The 13,028-nt window shown below is 32.5% G+C and overlaps 1 protein-coding gene across 1 annotated transcript; it reads right to left on the bottom strand.

Moving 5' to 3' along the window:
• Positions 1-5,244: 5,244 nt before the first annotated feature.
• LOC117687154 (peroxidase-like protein) lies at positions 5,245-13,028 on the bottom strand. The gene is made up of 10 exons (XM_066084217.1): positions 12,825-13,028; positions 12,287-12,472; positions 12,151-12,193; positions 9,459-9,592; positions 8,942-9,041; positions 8,232-8,368; positions 6,679-7,402; positions 6,344-6,522; positions 6,119-6,236; positions 5,245-5,982 (listed from the first exon to the last, which is right to left on the bottom strand). Exons 1-10 carry the CDS (start codon positions 12,949-12,951, stop codon positions 5,724-5,726), a joined length of 2,007 nt encoding a protein of 668 aa, XP_065940289.1. The 5' UTR covers positions 12,952-13,028; the 3' UTR covers positions 5,245-5,723.

Here is a 13,028-nt window from a genome sequence, read left to right as displayed (position 1 = left end):
ATAAAGGGGAACCAAAAGTAGGTCCTTGTCATTCCAATGATTCTTCCAGAGCGTTAAAAGAAAGGTTTACAGGGATGAGTTATCGCTTTTATGTACCTATTAATTTACTATTTTTTAGATACTGTTGTTTTCACGATGTGTTATACATTGTTCCAGATCACCCCACTACAAAAATAAATGTTTATACCTCATTTTAACACTACAGACGTAATTCACAATTTTTTATCATTTAAAGTTTTTTGCTGAATGAACAATCGCTGTTCATTGATTGAAAAAGATCGAGATTAGATTTTATTTCTGATACACGTAAAGACATAACATACATAAGTATATCTGTACAATTTGAAAAGGAAATGAATTCATAAAGGAATTTAGTTGCATTAGTTTATTTTTATCAACCCTGAACTGTTATGAGGGTATATATTATAATTACGATCGTTGTTTTTTTAAAAAGTAAATTAAGTAATTAAGTATGAATGTGTGATCTATACCTTGCAAATGAAATGGGAATTACTTACTTTAGTCCCGAGCGCATCGAACACTTCCTTTTATATAACCATCAATTTCCAATTTGTTGATTCTGTTGATTTCACAGAGTGTACAAGAATGTTTCGGATCATCACTCTGTTTTTAATTTTTATAGTGCTTAAGTGAGGCATTTGTAAAAGTCAACGGAAATTTGATTGTCAGTTGTCAAGTTAGAAAAGAGAAACAGAGGTCATAGTTCTTTGTTATGTAAACAAAACTCAGGTCATGTTTTTGTTAAAATTTGAAATTTCAAAGTTTAGACAAAAAATAAATGTCACAAACGCAAACTGTTTATTTATATTCTAAATGAACTAACTGATAAAAAAAAACCCGATTTTAAAAGCCACAAGCCTTGAAGTTCTTTATTCAACAAAGCATTGTAAACTCTTTGATTTTTTGGATCATATCTTTACGACTGACACTCAAACTTTGCATTTCTAAAACACTGTACACATTGAAAAAAAATAAATTAAAAGCGTGACCATGCCCCTTTAAGCTATCGAACTTTTGTATAGGTAAATGAATGAATTATGCATTTTTTTTTAACTAGAAAATGCCCATTGAGGGGCATTTTTACATCTTTAATGTAAATACTATAAATATCCAACATAAATCCTTTAGAAATCGCTTATTAAAAAAAAATTTCGTACAATGGAACGTATTTTTTTTTCTTATAAAGAAAACATTATCAATATTTAATTGAAGTTTCAGGTGTGTATTTCTTTTAGTAACTATGCCGAAAATTAAAAAAAAATATAAAGAGCAATATTGCTAAATATGCTGTTCAAACATATATTAACAAGGTATTTTCTTCCGTATTTTTCAAGAAAATCGGCGGTTGTATTTTTATGTGATTTAAAACTAACAATCCAGAAATCTTTGCGATCGAGTTGTCATATGAGTACACATATTACTATTACACACTTCTTCAAATATGTTTTTAGCTAATAAAATATCAGCTGTAATTTAAGTAACTAAAATAGGTAAGTTTTACTTCGTATAATGCTTTCTTTGTATGATGTGTTGCCTTTGCATGGACTATTTTTTGATCGATCAAAACTAAAGCAACGCTAGAACACGAACTTGAGCGAAGTAGACCGAAGGGCTATAAAGGAACATGACCTCATTAAAAAAGAATTAGACATGAAACACACAATTATCTTGTTTGAGTGTTTCCAAGAATCGGGTTTCTGTCACAAGAATACAGTGAGACGGTTTTATATGTAAGCATAATGAAAATGAATCTTTTTTCAACCTTTTCTGATTATAATTTTGCATCTACACAGGTACCGAATGATGTAGGATAACCATGCAGAAGACCACATCAAGTTCCCGGGGACGGCAGTTGCTCTGAAGTTATATTACACATGTACTATCTATTAAGCAGATAATTATTCTCTTTTTTTCCATTCGATCATTTAGACCTTTATTTAACAATTAACAGACATAAATTGAAAATTAGTTTCAGAATCATTGAAACTTCAAACAGATAAAGATACTAAAGAGTTCCATTATCATAATAGCTTCTCGAAACATGTCTTAATATTTGTATTAACATGTTTTAAGGTAACCTTTTCTATTAAGCTTAGATGCGTTTTCTCATTACTTGAGACTTGTCTTTTAAGGCTAGAAATTTTGCAATCATCCTTACCAAAAAAAAACAACACATTCAGCAGGACCTACCTTACTGTATGTGCATCCTGATGTTGAAATATATATTGAAGAGATAAATGTCAGGTGAATTTTACGAATGAGAGGTCAAGGCGATATGGGAACCTCCATATTATGAAGAACTTCTTATCGAAATGAACAATAAAATCAAGTATAATTTTAAACATAAACGCAACCAACGGCCAACATGTACGACCCTCTTCCATCTGACCGTGGTTCAAAGGATGACAAAATGACAAACGTATTTCAACATTTTCCTTAAAAATGTTGAAATAAATTTTTCATTTTGTCATCCTTAGAACCACGGTCAGATGAAAGAGGATCGTACATGTTGGCCGTTGGTTGCGTTTATGTGTTTAACACAAGGCTACTTAAACTTCAAATAGAACTTGTTTGATTTTTTTAATAACCGTGATATAATCTGTAGATAATCTTACATGTATATTTGGGTGATACGGTTGTAAATTAGTACATCAATGAAAAATAATCTGACAGCTTGTATGGAAATCAAATGAACTGCGATTTGTATTGTTGCTTAGCTGCCTTAATACCAATTTCAGCAGACATTCTGCAAGTCTGCAAGTCGGGGCCCCGAAACTGTCATATACTGGTCTTGAGATACTAGTTCCAGTATACAGTCAAATTACTTTTGATGATTACATAATTGGTTAAATATCGTCTTGGTTTTGAGTTAAAATTTAAGCTTAAATTAACCCATTATTCATTTTTTTTTTAAACTTTAAAATTTGTTTTTTGGAATGAAATTTATAGATGTAAAAAAAATCTAACCTGACAATTTCTGCCCACATCGCCTCAAATCCTCCATTTGAATTTCCTCTAAGTTGACAGTCATTAGAATTAGTCATTGTTAGAACTCACTATGTAAATAAGGTATATTACAAATGTTTGTACTCTTATTTGTTCAGAAGACCTTTTTCACTTACAGAAACTTAAATAGATTCTAAAGGATAACTTAAGGTATGAAGTTAAAATTAGTCAAACAATGATATCTGTCTTTTAAAGGAGAAGATTTTTGTCACTTATAAATCTTTTATGAGTACATCTTTGATGAAAACATTTTGATTGTTTAAGCATGCACTCAATGTTTTCTGAAAGAAATACTGCATTAAAACGAACCGTTCTATGGCTAGAATACGAAAATGGCGGGAAAAGTTTTACCCTTTTGATTTTATATATCTAAATTTTTGAATCTTGCTGGAGTTGAAAATTCCTCTAAGACATAATAGTCCTATTATATAGAAAATAATTTCATTAACCCCCACTTTTGTTTTCTTAATAAGGCTATCGATGTGCCTTACGTATTATTAGCAAACCTTTTAATTTCATGATCGAATGAGTTCTTTAAATAAGCAGACCTTAGAACACAATTACACATAAGGGACTAGTGAACAAAAATTATTATTGTAAACGTCATCTTTGATTTGTCTTTCTTATCCACCACCCAGAGAACGTAAGAAGGATGAAACAGAGAAACCAACTTTTTTCTGTCAGAAAACTGACCAAATATTTGCATAATTCTGTGCATGTCTGAATTTCATTGAGAACCCCGTCCTCTTAGCTGCAAGAGTTATCTGACATACGGCGTTAAATTGAAGTATAGTTGACTACCTTCAAGTTTTAAAACGTAGCAAGGCCGCGGCGACTTCCTGTCAAAACATCAAATATACTTCAACTAGCATGATTTATAAACTAATGTGTTGAATGCAATTACATTTACCTGAGAACAGCAGGTTAGGTCTAAATTTTCTTGATTTGTTGTAATATCAATAATCTTGAGAGAGAGAGAGAGAGAGAGAGAGAGAGAGAGAGAGAGAGAGAGAGAGAGAGAGAGACTTTGATTCAAATCGTGCTCATGCACCTTTAATGCAAGAAAGTTGTTAACAGATCGGGTAAAATTAAATCCTTTTTTTTAACAACGGAATTATTAAGGGTAACATCAATCAAGTAGTTTATACAAGATGAAGATTTATTTTCATAAGATTTTTTTTTAAAAATTTCTAATTCCAGAAAGTATGGTGGCATATCTCTGCCCCTTGTGTGCAAGTTGTTTTTCTATCAAATATGTCGACATGCGACATAACTATGTTGACATTCAAGAAAATTGCAAAAAAGACTTATAGAAAATCTAAAAAAAAATCTCAAATATTGTCAACATATGACATTTAAGATGCTAGATGCTACTTATTTATGTCGACATGCAATTTTGTTATGTTTACATGCGAGATAAATATGCTGACATGAAACTTATTTATGTTTATATGCAACTAAGTTATGTTCAAATGCAATTAATTTATTTTAACATGCAACTTCTTAATGTCGACATGCAACTAATTTACGTCGACATGCAACTTATTTATGTTAACATGCAAGATAGAGATGTTGACATGCAACATACTAATGTTGACATGAAACTTTTAATATTGACTTACAACTCATAAGTTGAATGTCAACATATTTATCTCACATGTCAACATAACTAAGTTGCATGTTGAAATAAATAAATAGCATGTGAACATAAATAAGTTACATGTCGACATAAATAAGAAGCATATGAACATAACTAAATTGCATGTTGACATAAAGAAACTGCATGTTAGCATATTAATCTCGATTTTCCAAAGGAGTGACATATTTAGCCAATGTCCATGTATGGAGGTTAACCATAAAGGAGTAATCAGTGAAGCCCCAAAAAATATTAAATTGCACGATTTTGCATCATATTAAGTTTGTGAAAGGTATCATAACCCCAGATAGTTAGTAGTATATGTAGAAAAAAATAACTATTATAAATTGAGTAAAGATATATCTATTGACATTAATAAAGATAGTAAATTTGTAACAAAGGTTTAACATTTATTAAATGTCCATTTTATACAAAGCCACAGAAAACGTCAACTTGTAATTTCTAATCTGGATAACTAATTAATTATATTATATTTAAAGTAAAATGTAATGATATCACTAAAATTACAAGTATTTATATTAAAAGAGTTTGAAAATAACTGAACTGTTGGGGATTTTTTTTTTACAAACAAGTTCAATAACTTTTATCTGCAGCACGGATGTTATCGCGAGGGAGTCAATGGTGAAGGAGGAAGCCGGAGTAAATCCACAGGATCAAGCGAGCAATAACATACAACCAGTCGAACTTGGGTCGCAGCACTGCATTGCCCAATGCACTTTCTATATACCCCTTCAGACCTGTTGAGGTCTAAAAGTAAAATCAACTTAATCAACTGATCTCTCGCCAGCAGTATATGATGTTGAGGTTGAAGATATAAGCCACATAGATAAAAACGAGTTTCTTTTAAGTGAAATATTTTTCATACAGTTTGTAATTCTTTGCATAAAAATTATTTAATAATCCTGATTCTGTCCATGTTCGTCAGTAATATTTTCCCTTAAATCTTATTTGTATTGATAATAAAAACACGTTTGAAACATATTCCTCCAATCAAAGCAAGTTGTTTATTATTGATATCGTCCATGCTAACAATTTTTTTTCAATACATGTTTTCTCCTTTCCGTCTGACTTTGAGTACAGCTGCAGGATTGATAGGAGTGAAAACGTTACTACCGTTTGGGACCTGACCCAGGATTTCTAAAATGTTGCGCATGCTTGGGTTAATTGGGGACTTTAATCGGAGATAAGGGTATTGTCTTCGTCTTCCGCGAAGCTGCATGATTTGTTTGGCAAATGGAGTTATATCAAATCCAAGACGACTGCCTTCCAGTATAACATTGCATGGCAGTGGCGAGTTCCTGTCGAAACAAGAAAAAATTCAGAAATCTGTGTACAGCTTCATAAAAGTGATATGCTATAAAAACACCAGAGAGAGAGAGAGAGAGAGAGAGAGAGAGAGAGAGAGAGAGAGAGAGAGAGATTTTTACATAGTACCCTGGAATATTGGAACGTAGCATCACGTTAGGTTGGAAGGAATGAAAGACTCCTATATCACTCATTACTGAACACATAATCTTTGCGTACGTGGTTTGTTTTATTTGACCAAGCTGAGCTAGATAAAAAAATAAGTTATTCATAACGGCTTATCCTTACACAACATAAAGTATCTGATCTAACCAAAGAAATAATTGTATGAAATTGCTGTCAAGTATATATTACCTTTTGTAAAGGCTGCTAGTGGAATTTCTGAAAAGGTCCTTTCGTACCAAAATCTATCTCCTTGTTTGTAAAGACTGAATTGGAAGGCTATCAGACATTGAAAGGTCGGACCTAACATACTGTCGGGTTCAGGAATCTCCGAAATGCCACCAGCAAATAAATCGATGTCATCAGGATGCCTACAAGAGTGATTAAGTACAGAAGTTAAAAAAAGTTTTAAGCTGGAAGAAGTTATATACGAAGATATTTTCAAAAGGATGTCACATGTATCGCAATTTTAGCTGCTTTTAGAAGAATGGCAATTTTAAAATGAAAACATCTATGAAAACATCGACCTATATGTCAGTTCAAGCGCCTTTGCTGATTGGGGACTGTGATTGACTAATCCACCGTATGTTGCTGCAAAGAAGTAAGCTCTGGGAAGCCCACAAAACTCTCGGTAAGCGTTGTAAGACGGGAGACCGTGCTCCCGACCCCTCTGTATATTAAGAGCTCCCAAATCTAAAGACGGCGTCTCGCCGGTTGGAGAAGTTACATTTAAATTTTCAAACAACCTATTTCTGATACCATCCACAAGGAACCTATCTGATTTAGACGTAGGTTCCTTTGACATCCAGCGAGCCATAAGTTCATGTCCACCTTTGTACATCATATCAGGAACTTCAAAATGTTCTTGCACGGGGAAATCTATTTTGCGACTATTTCCCCAAACTCCTACTGTATTTCGGATTAATGTATGACCCATTCGAAATGCTGCCGCACCCACCGCATTGATGGTTCTTGGGTCAACTTCTGGATTGTAAATTTCAGCGTGACCAACTGGCTTTGACCGTAGATTAAATCCATTCATATGTAAATCGTCCAGTATTGCCGGTAAAAACTCATTGTAAGTAACGTGTTGTAGTTCCGCAATAACAATTCTCTTCGTCTCCTGAAAAAGGATTTCATCGTTTGTAATTCCCGTAGCGGCTCTTAATGCATCAGCGATCAAGTTGTGACGTCTTAACCACGTGACATGGGGAACGGTTAATAACGGTGTTTCACTCTGTCTGTGGTCTCCTGGTGGAAAATAAAAATAAAAAAGTGAAGGTTTATTTATGATACTGAACATACGTTATTTGTTTGTCGTTTTAACCATGACTACGTCATTTTGTTGATTGCTTTACAATAAGACACCTAATGAAAATTGTGAAGGATTTGGGTCAATTCCAATGTATGCTATCTTCACACACTATAATAAAAATAGTAATTCTGTAGTAAGGTTTAAGACAGTTGCTGCACGTTCTCATATTGTTTGATTGAATATCAAAATGATAATATGTTAAAATGAAACTTCAGGTAATAGTCACTTCTGCCACGTCACTTTTCGAAATTGTTATTTGACCTTTCGGTAAAACTATTTTTACTAGTGATCGAATGGTTAAATTGTCATTATAATTTTTATCCTACAATAATATGAGAGACAAAAAGATCCTTGTATAAGAAAATACAAAATCATTAAAATTCTAAAGCTAAAATAGTTGGATAAAAGTTTATGGCAAAACTATGTGAAACATCATATTTAAAACTCTTAGGTAGATGAAATGGGTACTTTGTTGATCATCCAGCCTCGGTAATACCACAAACATTCTGACGATATTGCTATAGCAAAAATGTTACGTATCGGGGCCTCGTGTGTTTGTCAAAATTATTTCGTGAAAATGAAGATGAACAAATTTATCACTTTGATTATTTATACATTATTTATGGGCTATAGTAAATTAGTCGTATCATGGCAGTCTTTCTTATAAAAATTAATTTTGAAATTTTTCATTCATAAAGATATAAATATATACATGTACCAACTAAGTGAACAATGTGTTATAACCCAAAATATCTTTCAATTTACCTGCAAAGAAACAAGGATATTTGGCTTGTATTTCTTCTGGGCATCCCTGGGGATTATTGGGCAGAAGATTTTCTCTGTTAGTAGCAAGTCGTCCACTAACTAAAAAAAGGATAACGTATCGGTTTAAGCTTCTCATGCTGAATAGTTTTTTTGAATGAAAAAAATGTTTGAGGATTTTACCTTATTTCTTCCTTTGTAAAAATTCAAACATTGTCGCCCCAGCCTACCAATGGTAATAATTATTTAAACTTGAATCTTAATTATCTAAAATTCTTCCACACGAATTTTGACTTTTCTGGCAAAATGGTAATTGAATTCTTTTTGTGATTTTCTCTATATCTCCCCTTTTCATTTGTCCCTTCCTCCCTTAACACCCACAGACAGACTAATGCCATACAGAAAGTAATTAGAAAAACTTACACTCATACACAAGACATTCAATCACTCAACTAGGACATAATACCAACTAATCTTTATCTTTTGATTACATTTGCAATTGTTTAGTTAATTTAAACGGTAAGTCAATGGTTTTGGTGGTATAAAATGTTATGAAATAATTCTGATTTTCAAAAGGACGAAATAATTTTTTTAACGAGAATGAAACTAAAATGACCACCTTAAAAATAAATTTGCTATACAAAGTAGTTTGTTCATACAGCATACAGCACAGACCTTCCCAGTTATTAAAACCTGCATTGCCCAATCGTTACTCACAGTTTGCTCTGAGTTCCTGTTCTCTGTATGCGTCAGATCCATAAATCATAGAACCGTCCAAAAATGAGGTCCTTTCGTTCACCTGTTCTCGTACACCTGTATTAAACACCGGTCGAAAAGTAAGCACCCATGCAAACATATGTTTAAAAGGGCAATAAATTAAAAATTGATCAGTTTTTCATAGAGGCTTAAAATTAAGTATCAGCTATTTTGTCTTTGTTGTAAATGAATTTAGTTCAAATCTCTTAAAACTTTAAAACGAAAATTACATACGCAATGTATAAAGGTATTACAAAGAAATGTAGATATTTCTATGTATAAAACATTTTTTTTAAGGAGATAAGAATAATAATAGGATTTTTATCTTTTGGTTTCAATGTGCCTTTTGAAATGAGTTGGTTTTCTTTGGTAGATTAGATAAATGATATTTCAAGAATCATTGCCAATGGTCTGTAACCTTTTCCGAGCCGACGGTTATCTGAAACGACACACAGTTGTTTTGATAGAACTCACCACTTTTACACCCCAGGGGCGGAGCGCCGGTGTGACGTACAAAGTTCATACAAGTCTGATAAGGGGGGAAATGGGGGTCTGGCTCCTCTATGTTAACAGGAATGATGAAGCAAGCCTCGGGTTTCATGGAACCCCTGAATAATGAACTCCAAGATATAAATGCATGAACATGTGTATTTGGAGGAGAAATACACATCGAAAATATCTTAAATGGTAGCATAGCTTATATATATATATATATATATATATATATATATATATATATATATATATATATATATATATATATATATATATATATATATTAACATCACACGTATTCATTTGATTTATACATTAGAATTTAAGACATAATAATTATATTACTACTTAGAAAACATACTTTGTGGTTTTATATAACAATAAAAAAACAACAACTCGTGGTTTACTTGAAAGTGTTTTATGACGAAGGAAATAAATTAAACTTCAGAAATAGTCAGAAATAGGCGAGAAGGGACATTAGGAGAGAAAGCAAATAGTGATTAATGTTCCAAACATTAAAATAGAGCTTTCCATGAAGAATCATGGATAATAATTGCATTTTCTAAGAAGTAGATTTTTTCTATGAACAGTTTTTTTGGTTATTGCTTTTTAATGACATTTGACCTGATTTTTCGTGGGGTTTTTTTTACTTTGCAGGATGTATTGTTTTGTAATAGATAAAATAATTGAATTTTATATTTAATATATACTGTGAAAGAGTGCAAAATATATAATGCAAAATACATTAATAAAAATAATTTATCATTTGTGTGTTCATCTAAGAAATAGGATTGGAATAAAATTTGGTTGGTCACGTGTTTAAATCCTGTGAAACCTTATGAGCTAGGTCACGAGCATAGTTTGTATCAATTGTAACCTTTTAGCATTGTTTATATTTACATTAACGATTGAAATTGACCTTAAGAGACAGTATGAACTGTTTATCTATAAACAAAACTTTCATCGGAAAAAACACATACTCTTGAAGTAACTACATTTCAAGATTTCGTAAATTATATGACCTTTTATCTCTTTAAAATTAACGACGAAATCAAGGTTCTAACTCTCTAAAATAGAGATCTTAATAATATTACATTGTAGAAAAGTACGGCGCATTGAAGAGCCAGATGGAAAAATAATAACTATTTTTGTTTAACAAATTACATATTTAGGACATGTTCATTCGAAGTTGGATTTATCTGATATATTTGGATCTGTTCAGACGAATTAGCTATTTGTTTGGACGGATAAGTTATTTGTTTGGACGAATTAGAATTTTTGCAGACGAAATGACAACTATATTGACAAATAAATTAATTGATCTAGTTGAGAGTTTAAGAAAGCAATAACCACAGTGACTATTTCATTTAAAAAAATATATATTTCTGAGAATTTGCTATTATTTTTCATGGTTCTTCATGGAAAGCTGTTTTTTATGTTTGGAACTTTAATCACTATCTGTTGTCTTTCCTTAATGTCCCTTCCTGTCTGTTTCTCACATTTAACTTATTTCCTTTCGTCATGGAACCATTTTCAACAAAGTTACCAGTTTTTTTAAATTAAACTACAAAATAGTCCTTTTATTCCTGTAGGAAAAAAAATATCAAGTTTTTAACGAATAATACAAAACATGTATAGGAGTTATTCGACCGAATTTAAAAAAAATATAAAATGAATTTTTAAAGCGAACTGGCTTTAAAGATTGTTTATTTTTCACCTTTTACCAGGTTGTTCAAAACTTGATATGTTATTTAATACGTTCATACGGTCTCCACCGCCTACTTTGATTATTACACAGAACATTCACACTCTGTATTACATCCACTTTGTAACAGATAAATCAGAATACTTATACACATACATACCCCTCTCTCTCTCTCTCTCTCTCTCTCATAGAGGGGGGTGCGACCACTCTTGCACTCATGACACATTATTTATCAAATCTAATATAGCTCACCATTTTAGAAGAATAACTTTTCAAGATATTTATTTGTCTGACAGAAAGGCATGGTGTTAATTTGTCATATCTAATTATTATTCGAGAGTCAAGTTTATTAACCAAGAAAGATGTATTTCTGATATATAATATGTTAATTCATTCTCTGCCTGACGTCATTTCAATTTCAAATTGCGTCTGCGCGATTGTGCGATTAAATGATGATGGTAGCGCGAAAAAGACCCAACGTTCTCGATAGTGAGCGTCTTGAAATCACACGATCGCGTGATCGCTATCACACCATCGCGTTATTATTATCGTGCTATCGCATTATTGTGCTCTTCCATCATTATCATTACATTGTCGCGACATCGTCATCGCGCTATCGCAAAACCGCTTCATCGTCATCACAGCATCAATTCATTGTCACTGCAAAATCGAATCAACGCTCTATCGACCCAAATATCGATTGTGCGATGATGTGATTTTGAACTACATGGCCCTATCAAGATTTCATATTACAATGTAATTATTTTTGGTACAATTTCACAATAAATAAATGTGGTTTGTGCATTCAAAGAAATATTCAAACCTTTTTTGGTATAAAATAGCATGAAAACCAGAATTAGTGACCACTTTCTATAGATATATAAGATATAAAATGACAAATTTGGTCTAATATTTTAGTTTCACCCTAATGCTAAAAAGGTTAAAATACCGTTAAGTTTTATTTACCCATATGGGTGACAGCAGTCCGTGATTGCCTCGTTCGATGAAACTGGAAATAGATTTGTTACGATATTAGACAGTCAAATTTTCTGTGCAATGCAGAGCTTTAATCGGTAAAAAATTGTAAATACATATGTTTTACGTGTTTCCGAGGGCGTGGAGATGACATCATGGTCAATGAATTGTCCAAAGTTGGTCAGGAATGTGGAGAACTTGGCACTGACCGGGGTCATGCCCCCGAAGGTCCACTGGAAGACCCTGTTACTGACGGTCCGGGCACTGGGTAGGCGGGAGTTGTCAACAGACCGTGTTCGGGGTGCGTCGATTACTGTTGAAACACAACAGAAATTGTTTGACATGTTTACTTAGGAATGTAAGATTATCAACAGAGAAAGTAATTCTAAATATTGAGGATTAAAGAACCATTTCGAAGTTAATTTTGTATAAAGACATCATAAGATTTTTTTTCAAATCCATACAACAGTCATATCATTGAATATATAATATTAAATTTATATTTTAGAGAATGACTGATTAATTGTTTTAGAATCTATACAAATACTTTACTGTAAACTAGCATCTATTGTTATAATTTTTGGGACCGGGCGAATTCGTTTATGAATGAATTATTAGATAACATATTTTTTGATCGAGGAACTAGATATAAATTTAAGTCTTACAATTATCGTAAGCGTTCGGCAGGACTCGCTGTTGAGGAGTGAAGGAAGCTCCCAGGAGAGGGTTGATCTTGTTGTTACATTTTCCGTCTGTTCGTCGGTAGGGGTCGCTGAAGTCACATTGGGGCATCTCGTAACAGAACGGACGGCATGCTCTCTCAAAACTTTGCAAGATTTGTGGATCTGACACCGCTCTTTGGAAACTCC

The sequence above is a fragment of the Magallana gigas genome, chromosome 5 (assembly GCF_963853765.1).
Source record: "Magallana gigas chromosome 5, xbMagGiga1.1, whole genome shotgun sequence".
NCBI lineage: Eukaryota > Metazoa > Mollusca > Bivalvia > Ostreida > Ostreidae > Magallana > Magallana gigas.
This window is presented reverse-complemented; position numbering and strand designations above follow the sequence as displayed.